The 19,374-nt window shown below is 38.5% G+C and overlaps 2 protein-coding genes across 5 annotated transcripts in view; one reads left to right on the top strand and one right to left on the bottom strand.

Annotated features, from left to right (window-relative positions):
- LOC140376589 (vang-like protein 1) overlaps positions 1-8,860 on the top strand; it is a 45,258-nt gene extending 36,398 nt beyond the window's left edge. For 2 of the 3 annotated variants that reach the window (XM_072462106.1, XM_072462157.1), the window contains 3 exons: positions 3,277-3,410; positions 4,223-4,457; positions 6,594-8,860. In XM_072462106.1, coding sequence (XP_072318207.1) covers positions 3,277-3,410; positions 4,223-4,457; positions 6,594-6,854 — 630 coding nt within the window. In that variant the 3' untranslated portion in view covers positions 6,855-8,860. Of the gene's footprint in view, positions 1-3,262; positions 3,411-4,222; positions 4,458-6,593 lie in introns of all 3 variants that reach the window. The other variant, XM_072462149.1, reaches the window with a different exon arrangement.
- A 3,569-nt stretch (positions 8,861-12,429) lies between these two features.
- LOC140376357 (calsequestrin-2-like) lies at positions 12,430-18,574 on the bottom strand. Of its 2 annotated transcripts, none has more exons than XM_072462005.1 (11): positions 18,063-18,574; positions 16,873-16,957; positions 15,819-15,919; positions 15,603-15,711; positions 14,370-14,443; positions 14,128-14,258; positions 13,856-13,901; positions 13,708-13,759; positions 13,437-13,537; positions 13,277-13,351; positions 12,430-12,697 (listed from the first exon to the last, which is right to left on the bottom strand). In XM_072462005.1, the coding sequence occupies exons 1-11, from the start codon at positions 18,306-18,308 to the stop codon at positions 12,479-12,481; spliced, it is 1,239 nt and encodes a 412-aa protein (XP_072318106.1). In that variant the 5' UTR covers positions 18,309-18,574; the 3' UTR covers positions 12,430-12,478. The 2 variants fall into 2 exon arrangements, with proteins under 2 accessions (XP_072318106.1, XP_072318096.1); XM_072461995.1 differs by having other exon boundaries at positions 13,708-13,762; positions 18,063-18,572.
- Positions 18,575-19,374: the final 800 nt, after the last annotated feature.

Genomic DNA, 19,374 nt, shown 5'->3' with positions numbered 1-19,374 from the left:
TTTGTAACATGTAACCTTTGACATTTGTGTTATTATCGCGTTTCAAGCATCTGCAGGTAGCACTGGAATGCACCGAAAAGCGCCTGGGAGGAAGAAATCGATCTACTTGTAGTATAATTTCAAAGTCATCGAATAACAAAACTATGTGTGATTTGTAGTTGTTGTAAAGTGCACTTGATACCTCCCGTGATAAATCTGCTCGTATTTACGACTCTCTTCTCTCAATTTTCTCTCAAGAACTCTTTAAAGCTAAACTTAAAGCCTACCTATTCGACAGTAAGTACACACTGTTGCTAATGAAAAAAACACATGCAAATTGCCAGTCACGTAAATTTGAAGTAGATTTATTTTTTAAGCGTTTCACTCAAAATCACACCTCCGCACTTGCTCTTCTTTGCATTCCACAAGTTGATGAAAAGTTCTCTGCGGGCCTTCGCACATCTGGCACAATGTAACACAAAGCCTCTATTGAATTAGTGTGTTCCCTTAAGTGTCCTCCAGCTCCCTTCTAAGTGCATTAACTTGACTCACTCCCTTCACTGTAGATGCCATTTATCTCCCCTCTTTTCCTTTCTTTTGCTCTGTCTGCCTCCTTTTTCACCAGTCACACAAATCAATAGCTATTACATTTTGCACAGGACAATACTGCGACACTACAGGGAGAATGATGCCCTATTAATTGTGCGAGCGTAGAGACAAGAAAAGGCTCTTGACATAAGATGTTTTAGTTCTAGTGTCTTATAGTGAAAAGGTCGGTTTGGGGGAACAGACAGGAGCTAAGTAATAGAAAGTATTGTTCTAGAAGGGTTGTCAAAAAGTGGAGGAAAAAAATGGATACACATACTTTTAAAGCAGTATCAAACCTACATACTCATTTGAACTACCTTTTCTGAATATTTATTGAACAGTCTTTATCAATATTAAAAGTAGTATATAAAGAGATAAGATAAAACTATTATATCATTATTTTGTGTTTAAAATTTGATTATATTGTTCATAATAATAGTGGTTTTATAAATATATGCATTCGTATATAAATTGGTATCTAGTATCAAGCTTGACATTTGAATAATATTGTGATAACTCTATTCTTGAGTCTGGGTCATACACTGCCGGAAAAAAGGGGCACACATGCTGATATTTTGTAGGACCAGCTTTACCTTTGATTACAGCACACATTTGCTGTGTAAAAGTTTCAATAAGCTTCAAAAAGCTTTATTTCCATCCAGTGTTGCATTGTTTTTCTCCAGCTGATCCTGTATTGATGATGGGAGAGAGTGACTACTGCACAAAGCCTTCTCCAGCTCATCCCAAACACTCTCACTAGGGTTCAGATCTGTAGTAGATTCGTTTCTGCTTCTCCTTAGATGTTTTCTCTGCTTGATGCCAAATGATTTGACCTTTCTCAAACATACTATAATCTGTTCCACATGATTGTTTCAGAAAAGAGAAGCCACTGACTGCATCACTTGGGTTTAAATACCGTGTTGCAGCTGAACAATCCCCCATGCAGCACTTATCCAGAAGGAGGAGAGGACCTACTATATTTGTTTAGTTGAAGCCAAGTGGCAACTTTTCTTTGGATGAGCATTGTATTTCAACGGCAGAAAATAGATCAATATGTGCTTCGCTGGTAGTGGTCACCCTTGACATTTGCTGAATGTCTCTCCCCCCCTTTCATGTTACAACTGTCCATTTTACCATTTTGACGACATTTTCAGAGCTAGACTGTCTTGGGGCAAAGTGGAAAAGAAGAGATTAGAGGAGCATTTTGCAGTAAATAACAATATTCAACAAAAAGTGATTCTGTTCAATTGGGCGATGGTATACTACAGTTTTGAAATGTAATGGACTTATGTGGACATGTACAGTACATTGAATGATAAACTCTGCATCAGTTCCATATCATATAGCTCATCATAGTGCCATGTTTCAACACACTTACATTCTCTACATTCTTCACCCGCTTATCTAATATACATACTCTAATATGCATTACTCAAATGGTTTATTAATACCCTAACATTGTTCTTGTTATTTTTACAGCAACACATGATTTTATAAAATAATTATCTAAAAGGCATCTATCATGTGTCAAGGTGCTCAGGGAGTTTTATCCGTCTGTTTTTCTCCTCAACTCCTCTCCTCTTTTCGTTTAAATAAATCCAACTCAGGAGCAGACAATAATCTCTGCTTGATTAAACAGAGGTAAATCCCTGGGCACGCCGCAGCTATAACACTCAATTACAAATGGACCCAGGCGATTTTATGATACTTGACAAGCAATTTGGCTCTGATAATATTTCCTCCGCTTTAGATAGTCCAGGTAGTAAATTAATCCCCACTGGATAAAAGGATTTTGTGTAGATCTGCAGAAGCTCTTTCTCCAATGCAAAACTGCACTCACAGTTGGAGTTAGTTTTTTAAACCCTAACTAGTCAAATGTTGCATAAATAATTAGTAAGTTAATCCATCCTAAAACAAGATCTCATAGAACTGTTTGAACATGCTTGATTAACCTTTTTTCCTCCTGTGAGCCTTAAATACTTGCCAGGGAGCTAGACTACACACTTCTTCAATTATTCTTTGAAAAGTCCCTCCGTTTCACCTCGAGTCAAACTCAAACAGAACTGTGCAATCAGATCAGTGACGCATGTGAAATAAAGGTCATTGGTCATCTGTCATTTAGCCACCAACCAAACTTCTCACTCAGATTAATCTGAGTGAGAGAAACATTTTCCTTTCGTTTTTCCTCGTAAGCAGCAATATTTGTTTGCGGGCGGACCATGGACCATGTCCCTGATTGGCCTGTCAATCACTCCCCTCTGAACTCGAGATGAACACGGTGACCAGACAGATGTTGATCTGTATTTTCAGAGAGATATAATAAATTGCAGTGCACTTTGTGAATTCCTAATGAATACATAAAACTTCCACAGCCAGTATAGTCTGGCTGTGGAAGTTACAAATATTTTTGAACGTCTTTATTTACCAAACATCAGCATCAGAAAAAAACAACAACTTTTGATGTAGTCAATTGATCATTTTATGGTAATCACATGTAAAGTTAGGAAAGCTCTGTTTTCTATGTTGTTTTTTAATGATCTAGGATGAAACAAGTTTTGGAAACACTGTCAAATGAATGATCACTTTCGGACATCCCTCACAGTGCATTGAATGACCACTTCCTTCACCTCTAAACGCGCGTAGACCAGTGGCCTCTTCAGAAACCCAGAACGTTCTCCTGTGTTTTTGTGCACAGGCCCAGGGAACAACGCTGCCGCCGGTATGGCCCAGTCTCAGTCCAGAGCCATGATCGCCGCCGCTGCCCGTCGCCGTGACACCAGCCACAACGAACTGTACTACGAGGAGGCGGAGCACGAGAGGAGGGTCCGCAAACGCACGGCACGGTACGGACTAGGCAGATGTACGAAAAGAACCTGTGTCAAAAGGCAAAGGTCTATGTAACTCTATGGGACGTGTACGTTTTTTTGAAAGAAAGAACCCAAAGAGAAAACCACCAACGTTGAATGTCCTTTGAAATTAGAGCCACAAAATTGCACTCTCAATCCCACTCCTTAAAGTCCTTTAAAGTGACATCAATGACATCTTTGGAGTTGAATAATGGCACCATAATAGGCAAAAGCCACTTTTCCTTATGGATTGTATTGGACTTCAAGTCCAGCATCTGTATTAATCTGTATTAAGTATTATTTGCTGATGGAATATACTGATGTCTTGTGAACTCTACCTATTGTCTGGATTTTTATCAGGTGCATGAAGAAAGTAGTTCAGCATAGATACAGCTGAGGTTGAGTTGCTCAGGCTACTTTGTGTCAGATACAGTTCAAAAAGTTTGTTTATGTTAGGACTTTAAAAACTTAGATCTTGGAAAAATTGAGACAAAGTCATTTTACATTTCTCGATTGAATGAGATGTTTTGCAATATTACTGTTCATGTCTATTATATAACATAAATAAATAAATAATAAATAATATGTGAATTAAATTACAAGCTCAACAAGACGTTTTAAGATGTTATTGAATGCCTTACAGGGTCATTCTTTTTTTTTTAAACATTTTTTTGGCCCGCAGGCTTTATTAGACAGGACAGATGAGTGAGAAATGGGGGATGAGAGAGAGGGGAGGACATGCAGTAAACTGTCGGAGTCAAACTCACAACAGCACACAGTGTCATTCTTATGCTCTTGTTTGATCTCAGCCTGGTGGTGGCAGTAGAAGAGGCCTTCACCCATATCAAACGGCTGCAGGAGGAGGAGCAGAAGAAGGCCCCGGGCGACGTGATGGACCCTCGGGAAGCGGCGCAGGCCATTTTCCCCTCTATGGCACGGGCCCTGCAGAAGTACCTGAGGACCACCAAACAGCAACACTGCCACAGCATGGAGAGCATCCAGCAGCACCTGGCCTTCTGCATCACCAACAACATGACGCCCAAGGTACAAACGCACACTGAACAGCCACTACAGAAGCCTGTTGCTAGAAGCCAGTTTAGTTTAAGTCTGTGCTAACTTCAGGTTTAGTTGAAGCAAACCCAGAGTTTTCTGTCAATGAAAATAAGTTTGGTTTATTTCAGTTTGAATCACCATAGTAACAGGCTCCACACGGCTCCTGCTCTGGATCGATCAGGCACAGATCTGATTTAGAGTTAGAAAACCAACACGGACCAATCAGCTGTCAGCTGTGTCATGTGACACTCTAGCTCAAACCTTTAGATCAGGACCTCACCTATTCCAAAGAATGAATTTATTAAAAGTTCTTACATTAGATATATACATACATTTAATCTCATTTATACATCTATTAATCCTATAGAAAGAATGCATCATAATGATGATTTGATTATCTTCAATATCAGAAATTAAATAATAGAGATTTTACTTTTGTTTTGCTCCACTGGAGCTGCCTTTTTAATTTGATTTTAAATTAATATGTTTCTGCCCTTTGTGACCTGTGCCCTGATATAGCCCTGCCCCCTTTTCTCTAGCCTGACTACTATTGGCTGAGCTGTGCCAGTCTCTGCTTGATCTATGCTGCAGTAGCTGCAGCATCAGTGGCTATGGGTTACACTCAGGTGTCACTCAGGGTCGACAGAGAAAGTTTATATCCAGCTTCAAGCAACACATTAACCTAAAGTGGCTCACTTCGCATTGGTTTAGTTTTGTCAACTCAGAAGTAACTCTAAAACTCTGAATAAGTAATACGTAAAATAAGTATCTAGCACCAGGCCAGGATCATGATGTCTACAGGATGATTTATCCAATTTAACCTCCAATTTGCTTCTCCCTGACCTGGCGTGACCTGACTTTGGATCCTCACAAGCCAATTTTTATGCTATAGCAACAGCCGATAAAACAGAGCGTCAGGGACCGTCACAGACTGACGCACAGGATCAAAGGAGCAGGATCCGAGCACGGGAAATATTACACACCTCTTGTATTCACCATATTCCGCCCCCTTTTGTCTCTTTTTTGCCACGTATCGGCACTTCCGTTGCAATGGCACTTCCAGCCAAGCGGAAACTCCGTTCACTTAAGTGGAGAAAGAGGGAAAAGTCTTGCTGTTGAAATATGCTATAAATTAGCTTAATTTTTTTGTAAAATATCCAATGTTCATGTGATCAACAAGTCAACAATGCACAGATTCGATGTGCGGCCTGAAAACAACATTTAGTCTGTAGAACTTATTCTCTCTCGAGGTCGGCAGCCCTGCGTTAACTAATACAACCAGAAGGAGGATTGTGTGGGATGGCGGCGCTTGTCCATATTTTCCAGATGCACATTTTACAAAATAAGAATAGCCCAGGTTTGCATCTAAAATAGAGTGCAATGATCTGATTGTTTTGAACATGTTATTGTCTCAAAATGTGTCGCTTTACTCTGGATAGGAAACAGTTGACGCTAGGTGAATGATTAGTTCTGTTACACACATTGCACATCTGCATATTTGATCCCCGGTTCGACAACTGCTTATCGTCATGTGTCCTTGGTTGACCACATGTTAATCTGCTGTGTGACTTTTGGCTTACCATCACCAAGTGAATGAACAATGCAATGAAAATCAGAGTTTCCAAAAAAAAAACTATACAACAGTGATGCATTTATTTATAGATTAGAGATAAATAAATTATTTTATTTTTATTTTTATTTTATTCTCTCTATTCCTTATTAAGAATATGAGAGGTTAAGGTTAGTGTTAAGGTTAGTGTCAGGGTTTAGGGTTAGGTTTAAGGTTAGGGTTAAGGTTAGGGTTAGAGTTAGAGTTAGGGTTAGGGTTAAGGTTAGGGTTAGGGTTAGGGTTAGGGTTAAGGTTAGGGTTAGAGTTAGGGTTAGGGTTAGGGTTAAGGTTAGGGTTAGGGTTTGCCATGAGGCTATATGGCAGTGCCGCGGTTCCTGAAACTGCTGGGCCATTTGACCGCGCCGCGGCTCTGCTGCCACGGCCTTTTTTCAAAGCTTCCTATAAGTTATCTGTTCTCGTACTGCTGTATCTACTTGCGTTGCAACGCCGAAATTTCCCCATTGTGTGGACAAATAAAGGCATATCTTATCTTATTTTATTTCTTCTGTCCTGTGCAGGCGTTTTTGGAGAGCTACCTGAGCCCCGGGCCCACGCTGCAGTACAGTAAGGACCACTGGCTGTCCCGAAAGTGGACGCTCATCAGTGAGGCATCCGTGACCAGCGGCCTAAAGGACGGCTCTGCATTTCTGCTTAAGTGTGTGGACTTCAGCCTTGTAGTGACCACAAAGAAAATCCCCTACATCCATATGTCTGAGGAGTACATTGACCCCAAGTCTCACAAGTTTGTCCTGAGGCTACAGTCTGAGACCTCTGTGTAGGACTAACACTGTGTCACACTGTTTCCTTTTTTATTTTGGATTTTTCTATTTTACGTATGACTCTGTACTACACATTTGAATACATCGGTCTTCTATTGTTGCAAAAGAACATCAAGAAATTTTGAAGCAGATTTTTTACATCACTTATGGACTCCGTGGATTTGTACTTAGGTGTGTATGTGTGTGTGAATGTACGTGCAAGGGTGCCATTTTGTGTCAACGCTGATGAAGGCGGAAACAAGACATTTCAGCAAGACTCCTTTTTATCCTGGCACAAAACCACTTACGTTTTTAAACCATGGATAACATTACGAACTTTACCACCGGTGCTGCCGATTTGACCGTATCCTTTGGACTATTTTTTATTTTATTTTTTACCAGCAGAGCTTTTTTCCACAAATCAAATCTCATCAATTCTCCAGTTGAGACTCCACAGGTGAAACTTGTCACTGACCAGCTTCAAATGTAGCACCTGCTTGTGCTTTTCTCCAAGGCCAAAGTCACTCTCTTTATTGCTGCACAATCATTGTTCAGGGGCAATGAGGCATATCCACAACATTCGTTCAGTGTGTCTTAAAGAACCAAATTAACTTCCTATCAACCATATCATAAGAGACGGTTGTCGACTGTTCAGCTGATGGAGACGGAGAGAAGACCGCTGGGAATTCATGAGACTTTACCAACATGAACAGATATACTACTGATCATTACTGTCGGGATGGGAGATATCAAAGGGATTTCACAGATATGTCGGCCCAATTCTGAAACTTTAGCCAATATATTGCAGCAATATTTTCTCAAAGCTGCACACTCTTGTGTGGTCATGTATCATTTCCAGTTTGTCTTTAGTGCGTCATATATTTGTCTTTTTGAACAGATTGCTGGGATTAGGCAATCGAGCAATTGGCAAAAAATATTGCCGCAAACAAACATTCAACAAATTATTTTAGATCCCAGATGAATACATACAAAAATAATTAAGTTCACCTTAACCTTAGCTTAAAATATATTTGTGGGCCTTGCTATGAATTTTAAAATACGAATACAGATATCGGCAAATATTATTTATCACCCATCAGTCAGTAAATTACGGATGTCATGATATCAAATTTTAGTGTTACGATTATTGTGGAAAAAACAAAACATCACAATTGAACAATTCTTCATGATTATTGCGACTGATCAAACAACAGTGAAATCTTTCCGTCAGTTCCTCAATTTGTGAACAGCTTTACAAAATTGTAATTTCTGAAAGGCAAAATCATGTTAAACACGACAAACACAGCCAGATAAAAAGTTCTTTGCATGTAGGTTTATTTATTGGGCTATATATCGAACAAAAAACACTTCTTCTAAAAATGTGTTGATTATTATGTTTTGGTTAATTCATATTGTGACCTGAAGAATCACGATTATTGATTAACCTAATAATTCTGACATCTCTACTGTAAATAAAATATTAGATCCCAAAAAAAGAACAGAAAATTCATATAGGCCCATAGCCTCACCTTCCCTTCACTGTAGCTTAGCGTGTTACAAGCAGCTCCACAAGTCACAGTAACATGGCTCTTTGGTCGCAGGCTCAAACAAAGCAGGAGCGAGGAGCTGAACCATCTGCTTTCCGTTTTATTAGCCTGGACTCACCCTCTGCAAACAGTAAATTCCTGCAGGTCAATTCACACACAGGTCATTTTTATTTCTTTGTCAACCGTTGTAGTGTTAGCCGTGTTAACAAAGCACATTTGGACAAAATGCCTGGACTGGTATGAATTATGTTATGTACGTTTTAAGTAAAGAGAAGAATCGAAGTTTGATAATTTAGAAGTCTACTGATCATGAGCTGGACTGTCCCATACTGCCCCCTGGCTGGTGGATCTGGTATTACTCAATTGCCTCAAATTGCAGCACCTATGATATAGGCTTACACTTGCACACTTACTGTTACACATTCTGTACATCCTACACGTCTGTAATGTATTTCCAATGCCTGAAACAGCACAGAGCTCGCAAAACGCCTGTCACCAATCGGATATATTTGTACCATCACTTGAACTTTGAATGAACTTCAGCAGCTCCCAATGTGACTGTGCCTCCTGTTTTGACACTGTATCTATTTATGTAAACATGCATGTACATATGGGAGTATGCTGTGGAAATGCCATTCCTGATCGCCATGACATTGCAAGCTCACACGTGGTTTTCACAGCATAAGCATTTGTAAACAAAAAGCTAAATAAACAATTTTGTATGAACATTTGTAAATCTAATGACTCTGTGCAGTGTTTGGAATTAGGAATGAAAGCTTTTTTCATTTGTGCGTTATTCCACCGCTGACGCCTGAATATTGTTTCGCTCGTGTGTTAATACAAACATTTTACTACAAGTGAAGATGTTATTGCTTTGCCTGGAATGTTCCACAGTGCGGCATTTAACTCATTCATCTTACATTTGTTGAATTACAAGTGTTTTATTACAGAAGAATATGTAGAAAAACATTCACTCTTAGTAGACTCGCCTCTCCACAGATCTGACACGTAAATTGTCCTGGTGGTTTCACCTGCTTGTGTCCGTGGAGATAAAAGAGTTTGATTCCATACTGTGGAACATTCTAGGCCTTGGAAAAGCAATAACATCTCCACAAAGAAAAAGTGGTGAACCTTGTTTTTAGCCTATTGCATGTTACAAATGATTTTATGTCAAATACTGATCCTTTTATGTCATTTTCACCTGTGGGACCCAGTTAAATCATTTTGTGGTGCCCCCAATTTATATCATCTTTGGGATTTTGTCATTAAACCACAACATTTGTCCCTTGTATTAAATATTAGATTGTGATATAGGTTTTTAAATAATAGTTGTCAGTACATTATAAGTTGATTGCCCCGGTCATTGCATGTTGCCAGATTGATTTGATGTATTCTCTCTGCTCACTTCATCCTCGTCTTGCTCTGCCCGGCTCATCTCTGCGCTCTCCTCTGTCCATCACCCTGCTGTGTGCCATCCCAGCCTCTCCACATCCTCCCCTTGCACCAGACCCTATTCTGGTGGCTTTTTGTTGTCACAGACGTGTGGTAATTGGCTTCACCGCCGGCTTCTGTCACCGCCGCGCCGCTGGGGCTCGCGGGTAAATAAATGTCAGTGTCCAGCGCTGGATACGAACAACCTCATCCCATGTCGAGGTAGGGCCTGTCGGAACTCATCTGTCCCAGACTTAATCCACGGAATACGAGGAGACGAGACAGGGGGAACGAGGGGGGAAACGGGCAGAATTTGCATCTAAATGGAAAGTTTTTCTTGCGATCGCCCCTTCCTCTCTATTTGCAGGTAATGACTTGGTTATGTGCGGATGTGGACATGAGGAGACGCTCTACCTGCTGCTGTAGTCTTCCATCTTTGTCTTGTTCCTTTGGCTCTGAATAGAAATGCTTGTATGATCTAAAGCCTGATGTATATGTTATGTTGTAATATTATTTTATGAGGCACTAAATCATTATCCTTGTTTGGAAGTGATTACCTGTTGATCATAATTGCTTTTCAAATGAATACCACTATATAAATTAACAATTGCTGGACTTTAAATGGCACCACAACCTTTTAGATAACAAACATCTTCTGTTTCATCATTTGAGTGTCTTTTTTAAACATTTTAAAAGGACACTATATGTTTATTGGTTTAGGGTCTACCTGCTCTTTTCCATGGAGATGTTGTTTGGTTTTGATTTGCTTGGAATATTTCACTGTGTAGCATTAAACTTGTAAAGGAGAGTAGGTCATGTTACAGGTCAGATCTGTGGAGAGATGCCCTCGCTCTATATAAGTATGATATTTAGCATTAAAACACATGTGATTGAGTACATGAGATATATTTGAATACCATAAGGTGGAACATTTTAGACAAAACATTAACATCTCCATGGAGACAAGCAGGTGGTGGACCTCCCCCTTTTATATGAAAATACAGTACAATTAAAACAGAAAATGCAGACACTTTGACAACTCAAACATTCTTTCATTGAGAACTTTTGATTTTCCACTTCACTTATTTTTTTTTGAATGAATGAGTGCATAGTTACAAGGAGGAAGCATCATTCCTATAATAAAAGCCTCCCAAATGGACAAATATTTCCTATAGACATCACTTCTTCTTACGGCCTGTTAATCACATTGCATACAACTCCATCTTGTCTCATCAGGTGTAACCCAACATGGTTCTTGCCTTGGGCCACATTCATTTTACATACAGTATAATACAGTATAGTACTTTTTACTTCATTTCTGAACTGTGCCCCGTTACAAGCGTCCTGTTTTCAGTCTTGTCGTTTGAATAATTGTTCTCTTTTGACCTTTGTTTATTTATTTATGTCTAGACTTAAACTCCAGCACCACTCCATATGTAGGGTTTTGTTTGGGGCCCCACTGGGCAGCCTATTACGCCCATGACCTCCCCCCAATCCTCTCAGACCAGGTCCTGCCTCCCATTAGTAAGGATAACCACACTCAATTATTCACCAGAGCCTGAATAATGCAAGGTAAATAGCTTATCGACTCGGGTAGAAAACGCTGCAATCTGTCACCCACAAAGACTGTCTGGAGCGACTTAATAAGCGCTGACTTTTTGCATATTATTTTATTTAATTAGGACAAAGATTAAAGTTGCTTGTCAAACTGTGAACTTTATTATCAATGATCTGTGTCAATTTGTTAAGAGACGTTCTGTGTTCAATTTGAAGGTACATTGCAACTTGCAAATGGTACTTCTTTGCCTGGAATGTTTGACAGTATGACATTAAAGTTACTTATCTACAAAGAGACAAGTTACAGGTCAGATCTGGTGAGAGGCGACTCTGCTCACAGTAAGAATGCATGTTTTTGAAGTTAATTTTGAGCAATAAAAACACCTGTGATGAAGTAACACAATGTAAATGAGTGTAATATTCCATGCAAAGCTATAACATCTCCATGGAGACAAGCATAAAAAAAATGCGTTGTCCACCAATAGAATTTTGGTTTCTATTATTCCAAATGAAGATCATTTGTAAGCTTAAATTGCATAGGACATGTTATCATGTTTTTAAATTATGACTTTGTTTGGTGGGACAGAACTTGTGGCAAATATCAATCATAGTTTTACATCAATCCAATTGCAGTTTGTGAAGAAAGGTTGAAAATTACAGAAAGAGACGTTCCATCCAAAATGCAGGCACAATGTACACACAACTGACACAATTTTCTTACAGTTTAAACACTCCAGTATCATTATTATTATTTGTCAAAGCACAACTATTGTGTAATGTATATGGATTTGGCCCTTGTTTACAATATTGTTGCTAGGTAATAGTCATATTTGCTGCTCATGCTCAGGAAGCACAATTATAAATGTCACCTAAATTGTCAAACTGTGTAAAAATAAGAATTTTTGTATGTGTAAAGTCTTGAATATAATTGTGTTCTCAACGTTTTAATTAAATGTATGGTGTGAAGTCTAACCTGTCAGATGCACTTTAACTTAAATATGATTGGTACTGATATTGCTTTAATTTTTTTTTTTTCCATTTTAACTGCAGGTCATTTATTGTCTTCAAACGTAGCATCTTTTACCATCTACACGCTCCTGTCTCATTCTATCAGTCCAGATCTTCTTCATACTGATCTTGGCTCTCGGCACTGTCGTCTTCTTCTGTGTCGTGGCCCTGATGCTCTTCCTCCTCCTGGTCGTCTCCAAAACCACCGTCATCGTCCTCAGTGTTCACCCTCCCACTCAGGACGTCCTCGATCCAGTCCTCCAGGTCCTCCGCCGTGGGGAGGTCCTCATCATTGGACATGTCTAACCACACACTGTCCGCCTGGTCAGTGAAAGGCAAGAAACAGCAACATTTAGGGCTGTTCTATACAAAGCAAAATACAATATCGCCAACAGACTATTCATATTATTAGTTTAAAGTTGCACTATGTAACTTTTCTGGTAAAATTTAAAGTAATGTTTTGTTATGTTTAAAATGTAGATTTGGTTTAGTCTTGGTTTAGTTTGTTTTGGAAATAAATGAATGCATTTACTATACATTTTTGTTTTAATCTCACTAAATTTACTGCAAAAAAAACATTACAAAAAAATATTACGGCTATAACAAACATAGTTATTTTTTGACAATTAAAATATATGACAATTCCTTTGATTTGCTAAATTAATGTTTCAGCAAAATGTGATCCCTAAATCAAATGGTTTCTGTGTCTCCCTAATGTGATGTTATCAACTTTTTTACTACATACTACATAACTACATAACTACATTAACTAAATTGTGTAATTTTCACCTTTTTTTCCTTACCACAGGTACTGTCCCACCAAACTAAGTCATAATTAGAGAGCCATAAAAACATAAAAAACTGTTCTATGCACTTAAATACACTTTTCCTCTTACTAACATCTGTGACGTTGACAACTCCAATCTGGGGTCTGAAGAGGTCCAAGTTAAAGGTTTTCTCCCAGTAAGTGGTCAGCTGGCAAACGTAAATGGTTTAGTTAACATAGTTTGACCATGGGATATATTAGTAAAACTATTGTGCAGTGGCTGTGAGATCTTACCAGCGGGAAGTCATCTGGGTCGATCCAAACGATGCTTAAATCTGGGTTGTTTGTGTTTTCTCTAGCTATGTCCTTCAAAATCTCCAAAAACTCATAACCATCTACAATAGCAAATAAAGATATAGACTTTTTAGTAAGAAAGAAATACATAAAATATCCATAACATTACAAGCACATGCCTAGAAAGTAGTTCCATTTGGGAGAAAACTGTAAAGAACCTATATTCTTCTTCTAATGTTGTGATTGTTGTCATATAAAGTAATAAGCTAACCTGGATCTTCCTCCTCTGCAAAGGCAACTATATGTATCCCATCCATGTCATCCTCCTGGTGGTAATAAACAACTTAATTTTCTTAGTAATAATAATAATAATAATAATAATATAGTAAATAGCTTAGTCAACAAAAAAAGGTACATACCCAAGTCTCAAACATATTCTCAGCCCGAAGTTTCCTTAAGGTAGCTCTACAGAAAACATCATTAGATTAACTTATAATATACTATTGTTTGGTTTTCTTAACGTTGTATTTATGGATATTTGTCACATGACTTTTTCTCATTGACAAACGCTATTTGAGGACTGTTGACGACTCCAAAGGTGTGTGTTTTTTTGTTGATTTATTTGCCCTCTATCTGAAGTTTTGACATAAAATTCTCAAAGCTAAACCCAAGATTTCGACCTTCCACTGACCTTCTATGTTGGTTGACAAATTCCACTATGTCCAGCTCCGTGAGAGGGCGTCCAGGCAAAATGGCCGGTTCCTCCATGAACGGCTCGTAGAAATTCACCTCGTTCATCTTGAGGGAGAGATGTTTGGCCACCTACAGCACAGGCCATGCCAGCACTTCATTATGTTAACAGACGGGGACTGGAGAATTAGGCCGTTTTAATGAGCTAGAGATAATTAAAGAGAGCTTCACAACTGGACTTACAGATTTGTCAAATGTTGCAAAGAACTTGATGTAGGGCTGGAAATGCTCTGAAGCTTCTTTGAACGCCTTGAAATCTGAAAATAAAGCAGCCACAATTCAACATTTATTATTCATTTGGTTATAATGTCACTCAATAATATTATTTATCTTATTTCCGTTAAGAGATTGTTCCTGTGGGTTTGGACGAGGGTTGGCAAAAGTATAAAAAATCAGATATTAACTGCAAAAAATTGCATGAACAAGACAAAAGGCTTTATCAGATCCACTATAAAACAAAAAGAGAGAACTCGAGAGAAAAGTGTTGGCCCTGCGAAGAGTTGGCCACTGTCCAGGGTGTACCCCGCCTAAGGCCCAAAGTCACTGGGATAGGCTCCAGTCACCCGCGACCCCCGAAAGGGAACAAGCGGTAGAAAATGAATGAATGAATGAATGAAAGAGAACTATTATTTTGTAGTGAAAATACTTAGCCTTAGTCTTTAGCCTTGACCTGTTTTTTATTTATTTTCTTAAATGGTATCGAATATATTCCTTAGTATCAAAATCAAGTGTAATCAATGATTATATATTATTAGTCAGCTGTCTCAAAGATTTAACCTACAACCTTTTCGCCCATGGGCAGAGGCACTGCACACACCCAGATTCTCATTTCTCTGATCTTGCTTTATTAAATTGCCTCCTTCACCCATGTAACCAAGTCCCTCGTAATACCATTTCACACGCTGGTACCACTCGTCTGAACAGGGTCAGGTTCAAGGACCATCCTATGACGAGCTCCGTAATGAAACTCCACTGTAATTTTCCGCCACAATCGCATCTTTCCTGTATCACTTTTACTGTCTCTTTTTGTGCCGAGAGGGACCATAATTGCAGTTTGACCTATTACAGGAGTAGGAGCTATTTGAAGGCTCTCGAGGGACGGCCATCTCTGGGACTCGGGTTTCCTTGGGCAGACTGTGTGATGTGGGACCATTAGCCACTAGATCCCATTAGTGTAGTGGGGACTTTCAGAGGCGATAAGAACCAGAAAAGGGCTGGACATTGCTTTTAAACCGCATTAGACAGTGGCCCCAACACATCTGTGCCATATGGATAAGCCTGCTGTAATCCTACTCTACACAGTGAAAGGAATATTTGACTGTAACAGATCAGAGAATAAATTGTAATTACGGACAATTAAAATCTGATTCATTGCACAGTCGTATTGTGTGATATTAAAAGGGTTTGTAAAAGTACATGAATCTTCCCCTTTGAAATAACCAATCAGACGTATATCTTCTTCCATTCTCTCGAAGGCCCTTATCTCCATGGCGTTATTGATCATTTCTACAGGGTCCTCCAGCACCTAAAGGACAACATCAAGCCATTAATCGTTTTATACTTAAATCATACTATTCAACAAAGTAATACCAAGTTATGCCACATTTGGGTTCTCATACTAAGACTACTCACGTCTAACAAAAACTCCACCAAGGTGTCGGCAGAAAACTCGCCGTCAAACTCAATGATTCGATCGTCTTTGAAAACGTACAGGCTGCCCACTTCCACCAGCCCTGTTGGAAAGAGTAGAAGTATTTTAATATTACTTCATCAAGCAAGGGAGTTATTAATGTATGCATATCTTACTCAATTAAAAAAGAAAATCTATGATCAAATATCTACTATAATTACTATGTAAAAGCCCTATTTCAATATTTAAAATTAAACAATTAGAACAGGGTTTGGGAAATTGAGTGTATTAACGAACAGTTATAATTAGTTGTTTAATTTTATGTTTCAAAATGAAATGTAGTTTTACTGTGCAAATAAACTATATTTTTATTGTCTGTGTAATCCTTCATTCATCTCATCAGGAGTATTCCATTGTAGAAAAAAACACACTGGATTGGAAAAACAAGATATTTTCGACTCAATCTAGTCAGAGATTTGGATATTTATCCTACACTGAGTAAGCCCTGCCCACTGGGCGGAACCTTCAGATTTTAAGTCAGTGAGGTGAAGGTTCTGAGCAGTAGGAGTTAAAAAAGAGAATCCCTCTTTAAACAAATGGAGGTTTAAGGTTACATTTACCAGTAGTGTACAGCAGTATTTTGAAGGCATCAGCCCTGGCCTTTCAGATACGAATTGGGTACATGTTGGCGATGAGGGAGCTGCAGCCAGCTAACAATAAGATTTCAGTGCAAACAAATATATAAACAGGACAGGCTATTAACAGAAGTTTCCGCCCAATGGGCAGGGCTTACGAGCTTATGAGTAGGATAAATATCGGATGAGAGATGAAACATATTGTTTTTCTAAAACAGTTTTCAGATGACTATAACTGAATCTTTTTTTAGTTTATATTTTATTATATATAGCAGTAATAAAATAGGTACAAAGTAATTTATCATGGATTATCTTTGAATAATATATTAGTACTTTTACTGTTTTGAGGGTTATGCAAATAACAATCAATAATATTACAAAATTAATTCATCTTTAGAATACAACGTTTTGTTTGCTGTACCTAGTTTTTGAGCCACTTTGAAATCCCTTTGGGCGTCCACCATCCCAAACCCAATGTCTTTGTTTTCCAGGACCTGAGCTGTGAGCTGCAGACAGATTTCACAGTCAACATTACACACAGGAAATCATCCTTATCTGTTTCTCTCGCTGTTTGTCATTGACTTCAACCCAACACCAAAGTTACAACTTTAGAGCTTGTACATTTACATTTCAACTGGCTCTACATTTGTTCCTTTTTTTGTACTCACATATTCATTTGTGGGCCCCCGTGAAGTTATCTTGACTGATTTATGATTGTCTGCTTTCTTACTTTTGGAATAAACATGCAAGGCTGTTTCCATTCTATTGTCCAGACTTTTGGGGGCAGATTAATCCAATCCCAGCATACTCTTTTTGGATCAACTAATTAATGGTGTGACCTAGAAACAATACCCAGAATACTTGAACCACAAAGGAGCACACATGAAGAGCTTGACAGCGCTTACTTTGACCCTGTAAACGTGGGACTTCTATAGATACACTGCCTGCTCTCACCTTCTGTTTAAACCAAAGACATTCAGAAGGAGAAACTTATTCATGATGGGTTGTGACATGCAGGCTGAAATCAATTCAGAAGTGCCACAGGTGAGGGCGCCAGTCTGTCCTGAGGGGATTGGAGCTTATGTAACTTTAAACATTTTTAAGACGTTAAAAATCACTGGGGCAACAAATGACAAGCCAATAACTTTCAGAAAGACAGTTTTCTCCCAAATCCAGATTCAAAATATGGAGAAAAGTGCAATAAGATGTTATAAAGACTGAACAAAACTAATACAATTGGGATGTTTCTATACAACGGTTGCATTTAAATTAGCAATTCATATTCTAAAAGAAGGAATTAGCACCGTTAATGAAAATAACACATGCAATTTCATTATATTATGTTCAAGAAATCATAATATATTGTTATTTTAATGGATGATAGACATGTCAATCTTATAGTTGATAACCTTTGTGATTCCTTGAATGAATGATTCTTCTCATACACTAAAGCAGATCAAGAGTCAAGTAATAAGATAAGATAAGATAAGCTTATCTTAAGAATTGAGTTTTACGGTAGTTAAATTATTTCAAACACAGACAACAACGAACGTAATCAATATTTATTATCTATTTTAAATGGACTTTACTGCCAGACTTGCCTACTCTTACCTCCAGCACCAGCTCTGTCATCTGAAAGCGCTTCTGCAGGCCCTTGTGGTTGGGTACGGGTTCGTGGTAGAAGAGGCACAGCAGATCAAATCTCCTCAGAGCCTTCTTGTAGTTGCGCTCATTGATGTCCAGCACTCTGTCTTTACCATCAAAGTTTGGGAACTCCAGACCCTCTTCTGCGCTGCAAAAGAAAACCTGTCCGAAACAACAGAGCCCGGATAGAATGGAAAACCACAACTGCAGCATTGTTCCTTAATTGGAGTGAGATGAGAAAATCAAAGACGCTATTCAGGTACAAGAGATCAAACAGAATCCATCCACTTTAGGATTCCAGTTATTATACAACCAATGTATTTCTTTGGTTGTACCCTTCACAGCTCATATCGTGCTCCCCTGCTGTGTCGTTTTTGCCACCTGCCTTCACTCTCTGCTTGTCTCTCTCTTTCTCCTTGGCAGCTTGTCTCTAGGGGGTCCATTTTGCTCCTTCATTTCACATCCTAGTTGTGACAATCACTGTAATAATAGAATGATATAGGACATGCATTCATGAGGTCATTCAAGCTTGAAATACATTCTGAAATATAAATGTAAACCCTTCAGGGATTTCATCATCACACATCTAATCAGGAGTAACATTAGCCATATTAACATACCTTGTGAGGCTTTATTAAAATGCATAGAAATTCAACAAATACCAACAAAACCTGGTATAATATAGTTTAGTATATTTCTTTATTCAGGGATATGAATAGAGCCATGTTTTAAATGTCTTGCTTCAATACCGCCCATGCATTAGATAGGCCTATCAAAATGTTAGATGCAAAAAAAATTATCAGAACCATTTATCAGTTAAGTGTAATTGTCTCTGTGTTTTTTTAATGTGGTACATGGGCTTTCTTTCTCTCTCGCTAACACAACAACAACAACAACAACAACAACAAAAAACACAACAACAACAACATGGCACATGGCACATGACATAGGTAGAAGGATTCTGTTTTATAACTCAGAGCTACTTCCTGTAATTTTATCTCTCTTATTTTTCCAAATGTCTTCACAAACTGCAATTTAACAGGAGTAAAACTATGGTAAATATTTACCACAGGTGCTATCCTACCAAACTAAGTCATAATTTAAAACAGGAGAACCTGTCATATAGACTTTAAAAATTAATTTTGAGAAAGCCTCCTTTGAAGTTACAATGTACATTGATAAAATGAAAGCTGAGTGAGCCAGGTGAAATTTGTTGAACAAGCTAACTGACTTAAAAAATAGGTAATAGGCCATAGGCTGTAACTCAGAATGTGGCTAG

The sequence above is a fragment of the Eucyclogobius newberryi genome, unplaced genomic scaffold (genome assembly GCF_026437365.1).
Source record: "Eucyclogobius newberryi isolate DKJ021-1_F unplaced genomic scaffold, fEucNew1.0.hap1 SCAF_1, whole genome shotgun sequence".
NCBI classification, from domain to species: domain Eukaryota; kingdom Metazoa; phylum Chordata; class Actinopteri; order Gobiiformes; family Gobiidae; genus Eucyclogobius; species Eucyclogobius newberryi.
This window is presented reverse-complemented; position numbering and strand designations above follow the sequence as displayed.

Bases quoted from the DNA above. Each gene is read 5' to 3' on its own strand.
- LOC140376357 (XM_072461995.1), bottom strand. From the start codon at position 18,308: ATGCTGCAGTTGTGGTTTTCCATTCTATCCGGGCTCTGTTGTTTCGGA. The intron at 15,712-15,818 runs GTGAGTAGTCTT...GTTGTCCTTTAG, and splicing joins TGGTGGAGTTTTTGTTAGAC to GTGCTGGAGGACCCTGTAGA. The intron at 14,259-14,369 runs GTAAGTCCAGTT...CCTGTGCTGTAG, and splicing joins TTGCAACATTTGACAAATCT to GTGGCCAAACATCTCTCCCT.